This window comes from Asterias amurensis, chromosome 5, assembly GCF_032118995.1.
Source record: "Asterias amurensis chromosome 5, ASM3211899v1".
Classification (NCBI taxonomy): domain Eukaryota; kingdom Metazoa; phylum Echinodermata; class Asteroidea; order Forcipulatida; family Asteriidae; genus Asterias; species Asterias amurensis.
Genome location: NC_092652.1, coordinates 23915377 through 23937431, shown reverse-complemented (window position 1 = coordinate 23937431; position 22055 = coordinate 23915377). Strand labels below are relative to the sequence as shown.

Below are 22055 nucleotides of genomic sequence, written 5' to 3'. Positions count from 1 at the left end.
CTTTTCATAAAATTAATGTTTATATTATATTTTCGATGTATTTTTGTATAAATGGTAATCTTTTAACATTTCACTGTACAATTTTATATTTATACAATTGTCAATAAAACATTGATAATAATATATTTTAATAGTTTATGCATATTGTTAGAAAGAGTTTTTAAAAGAAGAATATAACGATCCATACAAAAAAGCCTCGAATTGCACGGTTTTCCTTATACGTCGTAAACTAACACGGGCATCCCAATTTTGTGGAGTCAAGTTCTTGACTCCATAATTGTTTTGTTTTTTACTTACAAGTGTTCTAAAAAGGTGCCGAGCATGGGATTGTTTTAAGACACAAACGAGCGGAAATTAAAGTTTTAGTTAGCCCGTTCCCCTAGAAAAACAATATTGCAGAACTTGTGCCGAAGGCCCTACCCTAGCTTCGGTACGGTTGATACCGTTAAGCTCACTGAATCAACTTCTAAAATGGTCTATCCATGCAGAGTAGCGAATTCAAAACATGTAACCCAAAATGATGTGATTAAATAAACGATGTTTTTATTTGACAATGGTTGTGTATAGGTTGCCACAAACAGAGAGAAGAGAAGCTGACCCTTTTCGGCGGCCTGCCACACTTCACCGAACAACCGTAAGCAAATAAAGTTCTTTCCCTTTCAGTAACGCTTGCCATCCAAATCACAAAAAGCTTTTGACAAGTGAAAAAAAACAAGAAAAAAATGACAGATGGAGTGTTCTTTTAAAAATGATTACTGAACCGATTCGGTTGTTAATTACCGTTGGCATACCAACGCCAAACATAGCAACAGGAGAAAGCTGAGTGATTATTTGGGCGTAATTCAGCAACTCGTACACCAAATTTCATTTTAGCAAATCGTTTTTGAGATCGCTGGACGTGTGCACAAACTCTCGGACAAGCACATACTTACAACAATCAACAATTTTTCTTGACTTTTGAAGTTGATAACACGGACACCCCGATTCTGAATTTGGAGCCAATTGCAGAGGTAAGATGCGTTTTTTATATATTTGTTTATTTTATTTTTAGCCATACTTAAAATTTGTGTGTTAAATATGATTTTGAAATACATTTTGTCACCATATTTTGACTCCCGTTTTAGAATGGATGTTACAATGGGGGGGGGGGGGGAGAAGTTGAAGAAGACAATCTGCGAGACTGTACACAATAACTTCATTGCGTTTGTTGCAAAAAAAAATACAAACACTTTACAGAAACGAACCAAACTTCAAATTATGAGTACTGAAATTAATTTGTTGGTCATGTGTTTTTGTCGTGTTTAAAAACTACATTATTTCCCTGAGGGTTTAAATGCCCAAATGATAGGCTTTATTATGATTCTTTAGTTTTAAGTGATTTATTTACTAACATGCGCGTAGACTAACACACCGCAATTCTAACTTAATTCGCATATGTTTATTTCATTTTTGTTTATTCTTTAAAAGGAAGGTACTCGTTTGGTAACTATACTCGAAACAAATATCAACTTAAAAACTGACTTGGTTACGAGTATTGGAGAGCTGTTGGTTGTATAAAACATTGTGAGAAACTGCTCCCTCAAATCTGAAGTAGCATATAGATTTTGAGAAAGAGGTAATTTCTCACTAAACTATTAAAAGACTTCTTGCCAGAAGTCTTTTATTCCTATCTGAAAGCACATAAATCCGTCAAACAAGGGTGTTTTTTTCTCTCATCATTTTCTCGCAACTTCGATGGCCAATTTAGCTCAAATTTCCACAGGTTTGTTATTTTATGCTTTTGTTGGGAATCACCAAGTGAGAAGACTGGTCTTTGACAATTACCAAATGTACACCTTCCCTTTAATTCTTGTACTTACATACACTAAATCATTGCCTACTTTCAATTCTTCCTCGAGTCGGTCATTTTACCGGTCGTTGAATGTTGAAGGATGCACGCCTTTAAGCGGCGTTCAACTCCTGCTTTATGGGCCCAATTTCACAAGACACCAAGATTCATAGTGATTTGTTTGTGACATCACACGTTACCTATAGCAACTATATGATTGATTTGAAGTTAAGATCTATCTTCGTTCTTTGTGAAATCGGCCCTTTGAGGGCGCATTTTCACAAAGCAATTAATCAGATTCATCTTAAGATGGGTTTTTAGTATCACCATGGTGTTTTCAAATGAAACATCACACTATGACTTGCAATTTAGATTGATACACTCTAAATGGATAAGATTTGAAAGTTAATCCAAAGTATTTTGATTAGGGACCAATCCATTTCTTTTTTCAGATTTGAGTTTTAAATGCTTGGGATTTAATTTTAAAAAAATAAACACTCCTTTTGGATTAACTTTTAAATCCCTCCCATTGAGAGTGTAAGCTCTTTGTTAAATCGGCCACAGGTTCTCTCCTATATAGTAGCAATGAGGGTTTTACTAAGGACCCTCCTCCGGTCCCCTCCCCCTTCCAGCCCAGCTAACAAAATCTGTTAATCTATGGCTTTGCTTCATGGTCATAGGGTTGATAAAGATGGCTGGCAGCCAAAAGACGCCCTTGTACAATAATGGCTGTTACTCGACCATTATCGTAATCGCATCCTTTGCAATTTGTAGCTTTTCAACTGCGTAGGGGATTAGCCGCTCCTAAATCAATTGTGAAAATGGACGTGCGTGTAAGCTGTTTCATTACCACTAGTGTAGTTCTTCTTTTTATGATGTGATTGTGAAGGGTGGGTTGGTGATGAAGTGGTATCTTTCCTCGCCGTCCACCTCTAGGGTCCCGGTTCGAATCCCCGGGGCACTCAGTGGATTCAGTCCTTACCTGAGGTTTCAGTCCTTACCTGAGGTTTTCCGCGGAATGGTTATCTGGAGTTTTCCTCCCACATCTAAACACTAAAAAAATCCTTCCTTGTCTCGTATCCACTCTGGTTTACTGGTTACTAAGTTCGCTTTTCTGAGAGTCCTTGGCTTCACAACCAGAATAAATACAATGCTTAGAAGCCCATAGATATTCTATATCTATGAAGAAGCCAGGCTCACACAAAGCTTCGAGACACGCGTGTAGAGAAAAAATGTGCTCAACGAAAATATTTCAATAAGTTTTGTTTCCTTCAAACTTATTGCTCAAAAGAATGTTTATATAGGCTCAGTGAGGCATATTGTTTAAAGACACTGGACGCTATGGGTAATTGTCAATGACCAGTCTTCTCACTTTGTTTATCTCAATATATGCACAACATAACAAACCTGTGAAAATTTGAACTCAATTGGTCGTCGAAGCTGCGAGATAATAATGGAAGAAAAAACACCCTTGTCACACAAGGATGTGTGTGCTTTCAGATACTTGATTTAAAAACCTCAAAATCTAATTCTGAGGTTTCGAAATCAATTTCGTGAAAAACTCCTTTAGTTCAGAGGGAGCCGTTTTATACTATCAACAGCTCCCATTGCTTGTTCAAGTAAGTTTTTTATGCTAACAATTATTTTGAGTAATTACCAAAAGTGTCCACTGCCTTTAAGACCAGCAACGGGTAATTCGGAACACGTTGACAAGTTTTAAAGAAGTTCCCTTTGGTCGACATAATTTACTCAAAATTATCTTAATTTTTTGTTTTTTATTCTTTGTGGTATAGGCCTATGCCAGCGTGTTTTTTTTTTCTCTTTTTTTTTTCTTCTTTTTCAGTCCAATATTTTAACCACCGTAAACAATAGTTCTCAATCTGTGTACAGTGTGATACGTAAGCCTACTTAAAGTTGTCGGAATTCCTCATTCAAGCAGGCAAAATTCATAGAATTTGAGCAAATAAAATAGCTCCTCATAATAATTATGACTATTTTTTCTGAATAAGTGTTAATTGCTTAATGAGGTTGATTTGTTTTGTTTGTTGCCAATACCTACCAGTGACGCAGTCAGATGGTTAGTGAGTCAATGCACGTAGCCCATTATGTTAAGTTCAACCCAAACCGAGAGTGTCTATTGGTCAATGTCTTAGTGCGTATTGTTGTCAATCTTGTGGATTGTCCAATCACAGACAAGCGACGCTATCTATGTCACGTTACTTTCGATATTCACAGAGCGCACGCCATACACATAAAGGCATTGATACATAACAACATGAACGCAATAATTAATATATAGGGCTGTTTGATAAAAAAATGTCAGATTTGTAATGGTTATTGCATATCTTAGTATATATTTAAAGGGAATGTACACTATTGGTACTATGTCAAAGACCAGTGTTCTCACTTGGTGTATCTCAACATGCATAAAATAACAAGCCTGTGAAAGTTTGAGCTCAATTGGTCATCGAAGTTGGGATAAATGATGAAAGAAAAAACACCATCAGTCTTTTATTCCTACCTGAAGGCACACAAATTCGTCCAACAAGTGTTTTTTTTTCCCATTAGTCTCTCGCAACTTCGACGACCAAATAAGCTCAAGTTTTCACAGATTTGTTATTGTATGCATATGTTGAGATACACCAAGTGAGAAGACTGGTCTTTGAAAATATTACCAGTTTTAGTTTTTAGTTTTATTTTCCAGTTTCTTTTAAAGAAACCCTGTCCCAAGAATGTTCGATTCGATTCAAGGTCTGTTTTGACAAAGGCAAGACAACCTCTTAGTCATTGAACTTGCCACCGATCACCGCATGTGGTAGTCGTGACGCTGATGCGGGTAACAGTTGTCATCGAGAGTAATTTGTCAACAACCAATAACATTTACAAACAATATTTTGTTGTTATAGTTGGCAACCGGATATTCAAAACACAATGGGGAAAGGAACTTAATCATGCATTCCTCTAACTCCTTCGGCTGTTTGACTCGAAACCAATAAATTAAATAAAGGGAGTACATTTGAAAAAAAATGCACACAAACTTGTGCAACAAGGGTGTCTGTGACTTTTCTTTCACTATTTTCGAGGACCAATTGAGTCAAATTTTAACAGGGTTGTAGTTTTGTGCATACTTGTTTTTTTAAACCCCCAAAAAGTTATTTAATATTTGGTTGAGATCATACTTACGGAACAAAAAGCCTTTTCGATTTTGATATAACGAGCCCCCCCCCCCCAATCTCTGTTGGAGACATGATAGCAACGGCTAATTATTAAGCTGTTTATCTGAAGTTGTTTTAGCAACATTTATTCGGTGACCATGGGAACGACCAAACAAATTCCATTGTGGTAATTTTTAGTTAATTCCCGACTGTCAATGAAATTCTTTTCAAACTGCCACTTTCTGTGGTGCTTTTCAGGCGTTTTATTGTATTTTATTGCCAGGCTTCCCGTATATAGGGCTATATCAAAGATGTCTGGTTGGCTCTTTTGTCTAAGGACAATGGGGGTTTTCCCCCACCCAGAGGTTCATCATTGTGGGTCACTAGAGCGCTAAATCTCCGTGACTATAATTTGGAGGAGAACTATTATTAGCTGTTTTTGATTGATAGCCCTTGGGGAGAGGCCGTTTAATAGGTATGAGGGGCCGTTTATGACTAAATGAGCAAACCCATATATATAAGAGCAAACCCATATATATATAAGAGCAAAACCATATATATAGGAGCAAAACTATATATAAAGGAGCAAAACCATATATAAAGGAGCAAACCCGTATATATAGGAGCAAAACCATATATAAGAGCGAACCAATATATTTAAGAGCAAAATAATAAATATATAATGATCAAAACAAATATATAGAAGACCACCGAAAATATATAAAGGATCAACGGCAAATATATATAAAGGACCAAAAACCTCAAATATAAATGACAAACACAAATATATTTAACAGTTTTGCTCTTATATATGGGTTTGCTCATTTAGTCATAAACGGCCCCTCATAAATAGGGACACAATTGAGGCCCTTCCATGACACAAGCCAACCCGGTTTCTTTTATAGATAAATTCTGGGTAAAATGATGGATTTTTTTTCACGACTATCATGGATGAGAATATAACATGTTCAATCTCAGCCACTCTTATTAAATTTTCGTATGGCAAAACAGCTACTTGCTTTTCTCAAAATGTAATTTTCGAATTATGCTTTTTAACCACATGGCTCTCAACTGATTATAGTTTTTTTTCCGCGCTTGAACAGCGGGTCCAAAAACTATAATTAAATTATGCTTTTCACGTTCTTTTTTACTTGTAAAAAATAGTTTGTTTTCTTTAATTGTATAGAATAATGTTTAACTGGGAACATTGGGCGAGTTCCTCTTTCTGTTCTTATTATTGTCTAAAATTGATTAATTCTCATTTTCTTTTTATAAGAATCAAGTTCTTGATCGAGATGGAGCTATGGGTTCCCTTCCTCTGCTTGGTGTGCGCCCTCACCTGTCCAGGTATGTCCAACCTATTAGGGCAAATACAAAATAATACTAGTTAATCGTCCCCTCCCTCATCCTTTTTTTTTGTTGAGGCCGCATCTTTTTTAACAATTTTAACAACTTAAGACACTATGTTTTCTAGATCAACTTTAAGAACTTGTCAGTAAGTGGTGACTTTAAACTTAATTATTTTTTTTTGCACAGTTTGAAATAAAATGCCTTGCGACCACCTTTGAAAGAAAAGGCCCTCATCATCCTCTTTTTGGAAAAACCCGGACGATTAACTGTTTTTAGTTTTTACTTGGCCTTAGGAAGCTGCTTACAGATTTGACTCGGTTTTTAATGAAACTCGCAACTTCGACGACCAATTGAGTTCAAATTTTCACGGGTTTGTTATTTTGTGCATATATTGATGAGATAGACCAAGTGAGAAGACTGGTCTTTGACAATTACCAATAGCGTCCAGTGTCTTTAAACATGGAGGAATAAATTATTCCTCCATGCTTTAAAGGACTCTAAAAAATTGCCACAGACGTGTGGTTTTTATAACATAAATCATTTTAGTAGGCCTAGATCATGTTAAATTTGAATCGGGAATTTTTTTTACAGAGTGTATATACCTCACATATAGAATCCTCTTATCTGATTGGTTAAAAAGGGAGTCATGGAAATAGCTATGCCCGCTTTTTCTTTCAAGATGACGTCATATTGACTATGCCCGGGGCAATCGACTATGCCCGCCATGGAAATAATGGATCAGTCTCAACACACTGTATTCCTACATGTAGGTCGCGCATGTGTGTGTATGCATTGTGTACGTTCGTCGTGTCATGGCGCGAACTACATGAACTATACTATAGTCTATAGCTGTGACTTTTTTTCGCAGACGACGACCAAACGTAGTTTGTGTGGGAAATTTGGTTGTTTGTATTCATGTCAAACTCGCAACGTAAAATGGCTGAAGCAAGATTTCATCTCGTTGACAACCACATGAAATCAACCACATGTAAATATGTTTCTGTTGACGTTGACTAATGTTGAATTTTAACTGTTGTCCCAGTTGGATCGGTACATTTTTTACCCATGTTGGATTTTAACTGTACCAACAGTATGCGAAATGAAAGACACGATTTTGGTTAGCCCCATAAATCGGTCCAATCCACAGGACCGATTTTATGGGGCTAGATTTTGGTTAGCCCAGGGCTAGATTTTGGTAAGTTATTCGTTACTTACACTTTTTTGTATACACTTCAAAATCAAGGCCCAGTTCATGACATCTTTTAACCAATCAGATTAGAAGAATCTATTGTTTTGTATATAAAAGTAATATTGACTGCTTATTATTCGGGGGACAGTTGAAATTATAGGCCCTCGGTGATGTCAAAACCATGACTATGCCCTCAGCTTTGCTTCGGGCATAGTCATTGTTTTGACATCACCTTGTTGGGCCTATAAAAATATAATTTTAACTGTGCCCCTCATAGCAGTCAATATTTCCATATCACAATTAATTAGTCCGTTTTTTTCTTAGCCGTTGCTCAAGGCAGTTGAATCATTTCACTCCGAAAAAGGGACGTCGCGACGTCCCTTAATACCCTGCCGTTGATTTCACAAAGACTTAGGACTCGTCCTTATCTCGACTCGTCCTAACTTAGGATTAATCTTAAGGTCTGCGTGCTACATAGTTGCGATAACGTAACCCTCCTACGCCGTCGGCAGGAGGGTTATGTTATCGCAACTAATACTGTTTGTGTTATTTTACCTTTGGACTAAGTTACAGTAATAATTATTTGACATAGCCTACTATTCCCTTTCTGAACAGCTGAAGCTATGACGACGACTGATGTGACAACGACGGCTGATGTGACAACGACGGCTGATGTGACAACGACGGCTGATGTGACAACGACGGCTGATGTGACAGTGACGGCTGATGTGACAACGACGGCTAATGTGACAACGACGGCTGATGTGACAACGACGGCTGATGTGACAATGACGGCTGATGTGACAACGACGGCTAATGTGACAACGACGGCTGATGTGACAACATCGGATACGGAGTCTACGACACCAATGGACACTACTCCCACTCGTAAGTCGTCATTCATTTTATTTTGTTTTCTAGAGGTATGATATGAATATATGGAAGAACCGAACAAGGAATGTGGTTTCGTTTAAACCCTAAAACAGTCGGGCTGCTTTTTAATATTTCGACAAGTGTGACCTTCTGCTGTTGTGTTCTGCATTCTTTGCTTTGCCTTTGGCTATCTGGGCCTGGCTGGCATGACACTGGTTACTGCACTGCTGGTCATGGGAAAGTTGACATTTTGTGTCATCATTTCCACATATCCTAGCCTACTCTAAGAACTATTTTGATCGGTTCTGTCCGCTATCGTCTCCCATTACGATAGCGGACGAAACCGAAATAGTTCTATAATAATAATTTATTAATATAGGAGTAATCCTAGCCCAGGTTGGACTCGATCCTCTGTTGCCACCAGGGCTACACATAATAATATCCAATAGTGAATGAAATTAAAACCCGGACAAGTTTTGAGATGTGTGTTTTTGCCCCCTTTCATCAAATAGAAAAGTTGATACAAATTGGACAGTGCAATCTTCATAAGATATAACTATAAGATTTTATGTTTTCTTCCATTTGGCTGTGTACAAATCGTCTGTGACTCCTGCTTGCAGCAGGAGGAAGTACAAGTAGAGGCACGGTGGCTCTTTTGTAAACATTTGATGTCACACTAAGTTCACTTCGTCTAAAATAGGTTACCACTCCACAGCCAAGATGGGTATTTGCTTGTGTTTGTACTGGTTCGTTCATCTTTTCTTTAAAAGCTGCAAATCTTGCGTGTGTGAAGAAATTGTGTTTACTTGGGCTGTAAGTGTAAGCTTTGCTCAGACCTCTAATTTTCTTCCTCCATGCTCAGACTTGAGTGTAGTACAACTTATAACACACTGCGCACAGTGTATAGGGGCGATCACAGAGATATAAAGAACTTTTTGAGGTGGCGGAACTCCTCTTAGGGCACCGCGTAAAAGTGTGCAAAAAGGCGCGACGTAAATTCCCTTCCCCCACGGTTTGAGAAAGTACAAAGTACAAAATTACAGTTTGGCACCCCTCACATCCTCCCCCCCTCCCTCCCCCCCCCTCCCTCCCCCTCCCTCCCCCCCTCTTGTGTGGATCATTGTATTCTACTTTTAAAACATCTTTCCAACCATATGCATTTTATAAAAAACGGTTACAAACGCTTTTGTTTTGACCAACTCGTCCGATCCAAGGCAACGTGTTCCTTTAAAGGCCGGTTCATACTCGCTTCTTTTTGTAAAGAATTGGGGCTGAACACAGTGGTTATGGTGCACACTCCACTCATACAAAATGCTTATTGCAAGTGTAAAGAAAGATCAAATGGTTTAGGGTTAAAATACGTACTGTGTACGTATACTGTTTGTGTTATTTTACTAGTAATATTTTACATACTGATTTCCTTTCTGAAGCTGCGTCACCAATGACTGATGTGACAACATCGGATACGGGAGAGTCTACGACAACAATGGCCCCGGGGACAATGGCCACAACACTAATGGCCACAACAGCCACGCCAACGACTCCCACTCGTAAGTCGTCGTTCATTTTATTTTATTTTCTAGTATGAAGAGAACCGAACAAGGAATGTTTGTGGTTTTGAACCTTAAAATAGTCGGGCTGCTTTTCAGCACAGATTGCTTTAACAGCAAATACTGGTTTATTAAAGACCATTTTATTTTGTGAACTTACATTTTCTTACAACAAGTCAGTGTGTGTGTGCCTTGAGTCTATGTGATCTTCTGCATTCTTTGGCTAGTCTGGCAGACAAGATACTGCACTGGTCAAATGGGGAAATTGACATTTTGTGTCATAATTTCAACATAAATTCAAGAGTTATGAAAGTAAAAGTTGAACAAGTTTTGAGATTGTTTTTGCCCCCTTTCATCATATCAAAAGTTGATAAAAATTGGGCAGTGTAATCTCCATAAAATAAAAGATTTTATGTTTTCTTCCATTTGGCTGTACGGTGTACAAAATCGTCCAGGCTTGGTGGCTCATTTGTAAACATGTGATGTGATGTCACAGTTCACATCGTCTAAACAGATTACCAGCCAAGATGGTTATTTGCTTGTGTTTTGACTGGTTCATTCATCTTTTCTTTAAAAGCTGCAAATCTTGCGTGTGTGAAGAAATTGTGTTTTCTTGGGCTGTAAGCTTTGCTCAAACTCAGAGTGTAGTATAACTTAAGGGCGCCACCATTTTTTCACTAACTTTTCCCAGAATAATTTTTCGCTAACTTTTCCCTTGCTTTTATCCTGTAGCTGTTGATGAGTGCCTCAATCCCGACTCTTGTGGTGCACACTCCACATGTCTGGATACGCCTACATCTTTTGACTGCATGTGCGACACTGGCTACGCACACGATGGTGACCCAACGGTTTGCGTGGGTAAGTTTTACTCTATGGTTTTTATCAGTCGAATGTCGCTGCTATAGACGATGTGACCTCTGACGTCACACGAAAACCATAACATGATTCGCGCGCATACCGCTGGGCAAAACCTTTTTATGTTTTGGCAGCCAGCTAGAAAGTGTACGCAATCTTACTGTGACTGCGCAACTCAGTGCCCGGCGAAACATGACGTATAGAGTGTTTTGTCAACAGAGGGCGGTTTGAATGTAAACATAGGTCACATTGTCTATACGAACGTTGCCAAAAGAGCTTTCCATACGAAAAACGATGTATTTATCGTTTGCCCTAACTTCAGACTAAAAATAGTAAATGGCACATCGTGAGCACTGAAACAGGTTTGTTTTTTAAAGGGAAAGGCAAGTTGGCCAGGAGTTCCCCTAATGGTGCCCCCGCCCCTCCACAAAAAAAACCTATAGATTCTGGGCTGTGTGTGGAGGGTTTATCCCCTATGAATGTAATTTTGTGCATTGACAGCATTTTATTTTCTTAAATTTTTGTTGGTGATCGTTCTTAGATATCGACGAATGTTCATCAAGCTCGCCCTGTGATGTGAATGCAGACTGTGCAAACACGGTTGGATCATTCACCTGTACTTGCAATGATGGCTTCTACGGCAGTGGTGTGATGTGTACAGGTAAGACTCTCAGTTACTCATTGAACAATACCAATGGCCGTAATCATCATTTATAATTGTTCTTTTGTTCAACCCCCCCCCCCCAAAAAAAAACAAAAAACTTGAAACAGATTCTTTTCTTTAGCATCAGTGAAAGCTTTAATTGATGCATGTGTTCATAGAATTTGCTCTGAAATTGAACAGATTAAAGGAGCTGTGGCGTCATGATCAAAAGAAGGTCTGTCGATGTACATGAAATTATGAACTCCCACCCAGTGCACACTACCGGGGAGCGCTCTTGCATGTGTGTGTAACAGTTCTGGGTATGAGACACCTTGCCTTGTTGATTGATCATCTAGCAGACCTTGAACTTTGTTCTTGGGAAGAGCCACTTATTGACCCCTTGCACGCGCGTCACACGCGGCGACTGATGCCACGCTCACCATGTTGGTGGGCAGTTAGGTTTACGTGTATTAACGCCGCGTCGCCTCAAATGCACACTTCACTGCATAACGCACGGCATAGAGTTATATATGAAAATGCACAGTGAAATTGCCCACCAGTATGGCGCATTCAAGATCTTTTTGATGATGACGTCAGGTGAAATGGGTCAATAAGAGAAAAATGTGAACTTGTATTGGAAATTGGCAAAGGGCATCACAGCAAAATCACAGGGGCACCAAGGCCATTTCTGTACGTGCTTTGGGCTATTGGCAAAGCCTTGTCTAGATATTGGATTCATTTCACTCTGCATTTCTAACCCACATTTCTTTTCCACCCCACACAGATACAAATGAATGTCAGAACCCAGAGCTGTTTACCTGTGTTGCAAACAGCGATTGTCTCAACACTGAGGGCTCCTACACGTGCGATTGTATCAGCGGTTACGAGAAGGTCGACGAGGCATGCGAGGACATTAACGAATGCACTGCAAATAGCGACAATTGTGACGCCAATGCCCTCTGCACAAACACGGATGGCAGTTTCACATGTACATGCAACTCTGGATACATTGGAAATGGAGTTAGCTGTGTTGGTACGTCTTTCTGATAGAACATTATACGATTCTTAATTCAACAATGTTTTAGACAAGTATTTTGAACACAAAGTTACACTCCAAAAACTCAAAAAGATCAGAATTGATAGAGCCTGACCCGTTTCTGCGTTAGTATGACCCGGAATTTGTGTGGACATGACACAGAAGCAATGTACCCTTGATCTAGCACCTTGTGCGCTAGATTAAAAACCTATTTGTGTTTATTTTGTTTATAATATACACAATTATTTTTATGTGACAACACTCCATGTCCATTTTAACACCCACGTTTTTGCAGTGTATTATTTATCATCTTTGTGGCATTGAAACCATGATTAACCTTTTCAAAACCTCAGCTTAAAGAGATTCCGGTTTTAAAACCAGGGTTCATTTGACGTTGGATTCACCAGGGGGAAATACGCACTGCCCAAACTGGAGCCGGAGTCAGAGTTTCGAAAAGACCTCTTATATTTCTTTTCCACTCCACACAGATACAAATGAATGTCAGAACCCAGAGCTGTTTACCTGTATTGCAAACAGCGATTGTAGCAACACTGCGGGCTCCTACACGTGCGATTGTATCAGCGGTTACGAGAAGGTCGGCGAGGCATGCGTTGACATTGACGAATGCACCGCAAATAGCGACAATTGTGACCCCAATGCCAACTGCACAAACACCGACGGCAGTTTCACATGTACATGCAACTCTGGATACGTTGGAAACGGAGTTAGCTGTGTTGGTACGTCTTTCTGATAGAACATTATACGATTCTTAATTCAACAATGTTTTAGACAAGTATTTAAACACAAAGTTACACTCCAAAACTCAAAAAGATCAGAATTGATAGAGCCTGACCCGTTTCTGCGTTAGGATGACCCGGAATTTGTGTGGACATGACACAGAAGCAATGTACCCTTGATCTAGCACCTTGTGCGCTATATAAAAACCTATTTGTGTTTATTTTGTTTATAATATACACAATTATTTTTATGTGACAACACTCCATGTCCATTTTAACACCCACGTTTTTGCAGTGTAGTATTTATCATCTTTGTGCCATTGAAACCATGATTAACCTTTTCGAAACCTCAGCTTAAAGAGATTCCGGTTTTAAAACCAGGGTTCATTTGACGTTGGATTCACCGTGGGATATTCGCACTGCCCAAGCCGGAGTCAGAGTTTCGAAAAGACCTCTTATATTTCTTTTCCACTCCACACAGATACAAATGAATGTCAGAACCCAGAGCTATTTACCTGTGTTGCAAACAGCGATTGTAGCAACACTGCGGGCTCCTACACGTGCGTATGTATCAGTGGTTACGAGAAGGTCGGCGAGGCATGCGTTGACATTGACGAATGCACCACAAATAGCCACAATTGTGACGCCAATTCCCTCTGCACAAACGCGGATGGCAGTTTCACATGCACATGCAACTCTGGATACGTTGGAAATGGAGTTAGCTGTGTTGGTACGTCTTTCTGATAGAACATCATAAGATTCTTAAATCAACAATGTTTTATACTAGTATTTGAACACAAAGTTACACTCCAAAAACTCAAAAAGATCAGAATTGATAGAGCCTGACCCGTTTCTGCGTTAGTATGACCCGGAATTTGTGTGGACATGACACAGAAGCAATGTACCCTTGATCTAGCACCTTGTGGTGCGCTAGATAAAAACCTATTTGTGTTTATTTTGTTTATAATATTTTTTTTTTATACACAATTATTTTTATGTGACAACACTCCATGTCCATTTTAACACCCACGTTTTTGCAGTGTAGTATTTATCATCTTTGTGGCATTGAAACAATGATTAACCTTTTTAAAACCTCAGCTTCAAAGAGATTCCGGTTTTAAAATCAGGGTTCATTTGACGTTGGATTCACCGTGGGATATACGCACTGCCCCAATAATTGATGACGGAGCCCAAACCGGAGCCGGAGTCAGAGTTTCGAAAAGACCTCTTATACCCGGAAAACAATGCATTGAACTGTTAAACAGTGAGCTTATAGATAGATTGCAACACGCGTCGTTGGTCGCTATGTTTGATGAATTGGATGGTGAAGAGCACCTATGCGCAGCGCGTACACGCGTGCACTTTTTCAGTGTAAATACATCAAAGATTGCGGTCAATGTTGTGTATTGCAACTAATTTATAGACCCTACCTATGAAATGCTAATTACATTCACGCATGGGTACCGACCCTATTGGTTGGCAAACGCCATAGTGATGTGCACTACGCAGCTGACAATCGCGTCTGCGTCAAGCCCCAAAACAGCATCATGTTCCCTCATTTTTGCCATCCGAAATGTTAGTGCGCACACACTTTGTGCAATTAACATATAATTACTCATTGGAAAGGTTTATTTCACTACCGCAAAGAGAAGTTGTCAATTCTCAAGATTTCATGTGTGATTTATTTTTGATTTGTTAAAAAAAACAAAAAAAAAACAGACAAAACACAAACAATAACAATAAAATATATATGAAAATATATACAAAAAAGCAAATGCTTCTGTCAACCAAGGTGTGTGAGTGATTTGAATTGGTGCTGTTTGTTCTTTTCGATTACAATTTGTCCTTTTGGTCGAATGGGTGACCCTTACTACTATGAACTGCAACAAATATTTTCAAAACAACTTAAATTAAAAAAAATTCTTTATTAAAAGTTGATCTTAACTTTCTGTAAACATTATTACAATTTGACCTTTTTCAGATATTGATGAGTGTGCACTTTCTACAGACAACTGTGACCAGGAGTGTACAAATATTGGTGGCGATTTCCAGTGCTCGTGTGTCTCGGGTTTTACACCTAATGCAATGATGACACAACAATGTGATGGTAGGACATACAAATATTTGCATTATATAAGAACCAAACAGAACCATAACAACATTGCCAGCCTGTGAGTGCATGATCCTGCCCAGTGCACAAACGTTGATGTTAATGTGGGAGTGTCGTGGCAGAGCGGTTAAGATGTTTCTGATCAGCAGAGTGTGGGTTCGAATCCCCAGCAGTGACACCTGTGCACTTAAGCAAGACACTTAACCATTGCATTGTCCATCGGATGGGGCGTGAAGCAGTTGGTCCCATGTGTTATGTAACGCATGTAAAAGAACCGAGAGGAGTGGTTTGCCCCAGTGTTCCTGGTCCAGTCTGCAGCAAATTGCGCCACATTACCTTGTAAAACATTACATGGTTCTATCAGAGTTAGTTAGGTCTCATAATTCAAAACGTAGTCTTACATCTTGCAGGAAATACTGTACGCTACAGCGCCAGGAGCGTCACTGAGTGACGGACATGTGCAGCATATAAGAAGCCACAATTATTATTATTCTTGTTATTATTTGCTGGACTGTTTCTTTATTTATTATGGCTTATAAGTAAAATATTGTATGTGTTTCATTTACAGCTACTCAAAATTGCACTGATCCAAACTTCTGCGGACAAAACGCTGTTTGTTACTCGGACAACGGTAACGACACCTGTATATGTGACAATGGATTTGAAGCCCTGAACGACACACACTGTGAAGGTGAATTTTGGAACTGCAAAAAAATGACAAACCATACACTACCAGTGGTGACCACCCAAGCCATTTTCCAGAAAAATGGGAATGACAGTTGTGGTGAGGAAATAATGTAAAACCCACATCCCCGTTTGGGTTTTACAACATTTTCCCTCCACAACTGTCGTTCAAATTTTTGGAAATACGCTTTAATTTGTATAAAAGCAGTTGGTACCCCCTGTCCCCTCGCTAAGAATGGATAGATTATTTTATTTTTTGTTTCCGGTGAAAGTATACTTACTACTCAGCAAGTAGTGCTTTCTGCTCTACCAGCCAAGCTACGGGTTGATGATACCCAAGCCTACATCCATATGGGCTATAAAGGGGGTAACCCTGCTTCAGCCCTAGGAGTAGGTGGCAACAGCCTCTGGAATAAATTAATTGTAGCCCACACCTTGAAGTGGCCTTTAGGCCTTGTGTGTCTGGCGACGTGCATAAAAAAAAACATCTGAAACTTTCACATGTGACTTTGATTGTATCCCTCTTGATGATTGTTTACCAATAAATCTATAAATCTATGTTTGTGTATAAATCAGCATTGCGTTGACAAAAACCAATCTTTGAAACTCCATTTTAAGAAAACCTCCACCGTTTTCTTCCCTTAGATATCAATGAGTGCGACGACTACACACTGAATACATGCACAAATGTAACAGGGAGTTGTACAAACGTTGAGGGCAATTTCAACTGTGGTTGTATCTCTGGCTATGAACTTGCAGCTGACCAACGAAGTTGTTTCGGTAAGAAGCAGTTTTCAAAATTTCTGATTAGTCAATTCTTTTGCCCTATGATACTCTGGCCAACGTTTTTATTTACCATGGTTGTGTTTTGTATCCATCATTAATAGATAGTCCTGACAAAAAAATGTAAGAATTTTAATTTTTTTACTGAATTGATTTAACCAATATTATATTTAAAACACTGAGAATTAACGCTATTTCCCATGATCATTCATTTTTAATTCTATTTAAAATAATAAAACAATTACTGTAAATTTGATGTTTTTTGTTTGTTTTATCTAATCCATTTTTGGAAGTTTGGAGGAAATAAATTAATTAATTAATTAATTTTCATACTTCATTAAAATTTCCAAAAAGTAACACAACCAAAACAAAATTTGTGTAAAGAAGTTACCAAAATATAGTCCACAAATACCATTCATTAAAAGACCTTTGTTTGTTGTTATGTAGACATTGATGAGTGTTTAACCGACACCCATTCCTGTGATGACAACGCACTTTGTACCAACGTTGAAGGCTCTAATAACTGCACGTGCAATGATGGCTACGAGGGCAACGGAACAAGCTGTATGAGTAAGTCACAGGTTCTGGCTTCACAAACAAAAGAAAGATTCGAATTTAGCATCTATTAAATTCTTGCTGTACCCGCTGCTAAACATAGGATTCAAACTGCCTCTCTAGCTATCGGGCAATCTTCATTATTTCAAAGCCGAATATTTTGTTTCAATAAACTGAACGTTGGTACCGCTGGAACTAACTTCTGTATTCTAACGTTCATTTTTTCAAAACGTATTTTTTTCCACAGATATCAATGAATGTTCAAGTAGTCCATGTGATACAAATGCAGACTGCACGGACACCGATGGATCTTATACATGTGCATGTGTAACCGGTTACCAAGGCAACGGATTCGATTGCTTTGGTATGAACTGTTTTCAATTTTTGGTATCCTGCAAGTTGAAGTTAATGTTTAAAATGTCCACACAGCCATTGGCCCCTAGCACCCGAATCACACGCGTTAATCTCGCCTTTTTGGGAGTCAATAAAGCATGTGTAAATGTTGCGTTGCCTAAAAAAACTCGCTACACCACATGGACATTGATTTTCAAAATGGCGCTACTGCGATGATGTTGGATGTTCTTGTACTGTATTTTTTGTATACATTTTTATGTTTGTTTCGTACAGTGTCATTCGCTTCTTGCCTGACCAGGGCCCAGTTTCATGGCTTTGCTTACCGCTGATATTGATGCTTAAGATCACGATTCCACGCTTATGTGCAAACGGCATTTTCTGTGCCAGCCTTGTAAGCATAGAATGCCTAGTAATGTTGAGTACGCACGCGCAGAATCAAAAAATTGTCGCTAACCCGTGACATACGCTTGCTGTTAGCTAACAATTCCCTGCTTCCTTAAGCGTTGATTCTGTGCTTATGGTAAGCCATGAGCCATGAAGTTGGGCCGAGGATGCTCAATAAGAAGCCACTTTTATGAGTATTTATTATATTGTGATATGATTATTAAACTTACTTGTATTGGATCAAAATGTTCCTATCATGTTGCAATTAGGGGGTTACTGCAAACCAAAGATATTGGAACCTAACTATGCAATTACTTGTTGTCGTGCTGTTCACAGATGTCAACGAGTGCGAAACGGACCCATGTCATGCAGATGCTGAATGTACTAACACTGCAGGCTCGTACATGTGCGCATGTAATGCTGGTTATACAGGCAATGGGACACAATGCACTGGTAAGTTGTGTGAGGAAGAAAACAAATGATTTGACGACTTGTTACTGAGTTTGCGTAAAATGTGTGAATTGTTTAATTATGTTGTGGTCATTATATATATCACTATGGATCAAAATGATTTTCAAGAAGTGTGATGACTTGTCACTGAGTGAAACCTGCCACAAGCGGCAGTTAAGTTGAGCCATTTTTCCTGTGTCTGTACATTATTTATGAGTTTGCGTAAACAGTGTGAATTGTTTGTTCTAGTTTTATGTGAACCATCCAGCACAGGATTCCTCCTATTTCAGTATTTGTAAACATTGAATAAGGGATAGTTACAAACATCGACAAGACTTTGTTGTGGTTGTTGTTGTTTTGTTGTTTTTTGTGGAGGGGGGGGGGAAGGGTGTGAAATAGTAGTAGGGCCATTGCCCGACACAGGCTTTCAACGCCAAATTCCTCTCTTGAAATAGCTGCGTTCTCTCTTTTCAAGCTCCTTCAGCCTCCATTTGGTGTCGTAGTCGTCGCAGGCTTTCCTGGTGTAGGCTCTCCAGGTTGTTCAATCTGACGCCAAGTTGCACCAGGTGGTAAATGCAGAAAGGGATGTTCTGCATGGTTAGTGCCCTCCTCAAGCTCACTGTGAAATATGCCTATATTGATATTTTCATTCCTAAAAATGTATATATTTTTGTTTCATGACAGATATAAATGAATGCGACGACGATCCAACAAATTGTGGTGATAACAGCGACTGCACCAATACTGCTGGCTCGTTCTACTGCGTATGTCAGACGGGCTACCGTGGTGATGCGCGGGTGCTATGCTCTGATATTAACGAATGTGATGAGGACCCTTCAAGCTGTCACATCAACGGAGAATGTAGCAACACTAATGGCAGCTTTAGCTGTCAATGCAGCACGGGATATAGCGGAGATGGAAACATGACGTGCACAGGTGAGTTTTGTTTTCTTTTCTGTTTGTACAAATTTTGTGACTGCTGCAAAATCAGGATAACTGTTACAAACAAAAGGTATCCATAGGGGAATTTGGAAGACAGGGATGGTGTTCCACTAGGAATTTTGTGTACAATTAAGTCTTTTTTTTTTTGAGTCAATGTTTTCTAGCTATTCAAAGCCAATATATTGTTTCAAACAACTTAATGTTGGTACTTCTGAAAACTAACATCTGAACTAAAAAAAAAATAAAAAATTCAAAAGGATTTAATAAAAAGACGTTTGTATCATCACACCACTATGATCTAAATGAAAAGGCGGTATACAAATGCCTTTTTGTATTGTATTGTATTTTATTGTTGACAATGGTTGCTGCGAGGACCCTTTTGGTGCTTTTGGTGTATCTTTGAGAAACACATTGTGCTTTTTGAATCCTGCTCTAAGTTGTCAATTCACTCTCGGTCTTGGACAGCTTAAAGACAAACCACCTCTTCCATAGGTTGCCTATTAACCCAGGTTGGACTCCTCCGTTGTGTGCCACCAGGGCCCAATTTCATAAAGCTGCTGAGCACACAAATTTGCTTAGCATGAAATTTCTACCTTGATAAAAACCAGGTTACCAACCAAATTTTAATTTGTTGCATATTGCTTGTTACGGGTGTTATTACGTTGTTTGCTTATCGTGAAAATAACGTGGAAGTTTGGTTGGTAATCCTGTTTTTCTTACAGGGCCCACATTCATAAAGCTGTTGGTTAAGCCAAAAAAAATTTCACACCAATTACTTTGCACGAATAACTTTGATTACAAAAATTTAGTTAACTTTATGAAGCCTGGTCTAGATATTGGATTTATTTCACTTTGCATTTCTAATGAAAGTTTCCACCCACCCCACAGATATTGATGAATGTGGGGACCCAGATATGTTTACCTGTGTTGCAAAAAGCGATTGTAGCAACAATGAGGGCTCCTACATGTGCATATGTATCAGCGGTTACGAGAAGGTCGGCGGGGCATGTGTGGACATTGACGAATGCACCGCAAATAGCGACAATTGTGACACCAATGCCAACTGCACAAACACTGAAGGCAGTTTCACATGTACATGCAACTCTGGATACATTGGAGATGGAGTTGACTGTGTTGGTAGGTCTTCTAAAAGTAAAACAATATTTAATTCTGGATTTGACAATATTTTAGACAAGTAAGAAAAACATTATTTACAAAGAGCAACCAAAAAAACCCAACATCAATTGGTTCTCTCCACCAAAACGTGTGATCGATTTGGATTGGTGCTATGGTTTTGTTATTTGCATTTGATTTGTCTGTAAGGCCGAATGGGCAACTCTAACTACTATGGGCTGCAACAAAATGGGTTCAAACAAATGTAATTAAAACTTTAACACTGTTTCAAAGTGCTGTTCAGTCAAATACATATATAATACAGAAAAAAAACATGAGCAGAAATAGCAATTTGATTCAAAAGACACAACAGTTTCAAGTTTTTCTTTAATTAAAAGTTTATCTTAATTTTGTGTAATCGTATCTTTTTTTTCAGATATCGACGAGTGTGCACTTTCTACAGACAACTGTGAACAGGAGTGTACAAATACTGATGGCGATTTCCAGTGCTCGTGTATCTCGGGATTTACGCCCAATGCAATGATGTCACACCAATGTGATGGTAAGGCGAATAAATAGACGAGCCCTTTGTCTTTATCTGTAATGTCAAAGCCGGTTTACCGTCTGGGAATCCATCTTGACAATACTTTCATTGGATAGGCTTGTATCCACCTGAGTTATGATTGGTCCATAGTGGCTACCCTGGCCGAGTGTCTTATCGGTCCATAGTGGTGTGCCCTGGCAGAGTGGTAGATCGGTCCATAGTGGCTACCCTGGCTGAGTGTCATATCGGTCCATAGTGGTGTGCCCTGGCCGAGCCATAGATCGGTCCATAGTGGCTACCCTGGCCGAGTGTCATATCGGTCCATAGTGGCTACCCTGGCCGAGTGTCATATCGGTCCATAGTGGCTACCCTGGCCGAGTGTCATATCGGTCCATAGTGGTGTGCCCTGGCTGAGCCATAGATCGGTCCATAGTGGCTACCCTGGCCGAGTGTCATATCGGTCCATAATGGCTACCCTGGCCGAGTGTCATATCGGTCCATAATGGCGTGCCTTGGCCGAGCCATAGATCGGTCCATAGTGGCTACCCTGGCCGAGTGTCATATCGGTCCATAGTGGCTACCCTGGCCGATTGTCATATCGGTCCATAGTGGCTACCCTGGCCGAGCCATAGATCAGTCCATAGTGGCTACCCTGGCAGAGTGGTAGATCGGTCCATAGTGGCTATACCCTGGCCGAGCCATAGATCGGTCCATAGTGGTGTGCCCTGGCAGAGTGGTAGATCGGTCCATAGTGGCTACCCTGGCTGAGTGTCATATCGGTCCATAGTGGTGTGCCCTGGCCGAGCCATAGATCGGTCCATAGTGGCTACCCTGGCAGAGTGGTAGATCGGTCCATAGTGGCTATACCCTGGCCGAGCCATAGATCGGTCCATAGTGGCTACCCTGGCAGAGTGGTAGAT

At 39.4% G+C, this 22055-nt stretch overlaps 1 protein-coding gene across 3 annotated transcripts in view; it reads left to right on the top strand.

Annotated features, from left to right (window-relative positions):
• Nucleotides 1–879: 879 nt before the first annotated feature.
• LOC139937696 (uncharacterized) overlaps nucleotides 880–22055 on the top strand; it is a 36140-nt gene continuing 14964 nt past the window's right edge. Inside the window, exons 1-18 of one of the 3 annotated variants that reach the window (XM_071932971.1) lie at nucleotides 880–1010; nucleotides 6260–6330; nucleotides 8138–8410; nucleotides 9826–9945; nucleotides 10678–10803; nucleotides 11342–11461; nucleotides 12228–12476; nucleotides 12968–13216; nucleotides 13698–13946; nucleotides 15198–15323; nucleotides 15895–16017; nucleotides 16656–16790; nucleotides 17241–17363; nucleotides 17596–17712; nucleotides 18423–18539; nucleotides 19221–19472; nucleotides 20367–20615; nucleotides 21028–21153. In XM_071932971.1, the coding sequence (XP_071789072.1) occupies nucleotides 6279–6330; nucleotides 8138–8410; nucleotides 9826–9945; nucleotides 10678–10803; nucleotides 11342–11461; nucleotides 12228–12476; nucleotides 12968–13216; nucleotides 13698–13946; nucleotides 15198–15323; nucleotides 15895–16017; nucleotides 16656–16790; nucleotides 17241–17363; nucleotides 17596–17712; nucleotides 18423–18539; nucleotides 19221–19472; nucleotides 20367–20615; nucleotides 21028–21153 (2806 nt within the window). In that variant the 5' untranslated portion in view covers nucleotides 880–1010; nucleotides 6260–6278. Of the gene's footprint in view, nucleotides 1011–6259; nucleotides 6331–7207; nucleotides 7322–7436; nucleotides 7529–8137; nucleotides 8411–9825; nucleotides 9946–10677; nucleotides 10804–11341; nucleotides 11462–12227; nucleotides 12477–12967; nucleotides 13217–13697; nucleotides 13947–15197; nucleotides 15324–15894; nucleotides 16018–16655; nucleotides 16791–17240; nucleotides 17364–17595; nucleotides 17713–18422; nucleotides 18540–19220; nucleotides 19473–20366; nucleotides 20616–21027; nucleotides 21154–22055 lie in introns of those variants that run through there. The other 2 variants (XM_071932970.1, XM_071932972.1) reach the window with 2 other exon arrangements.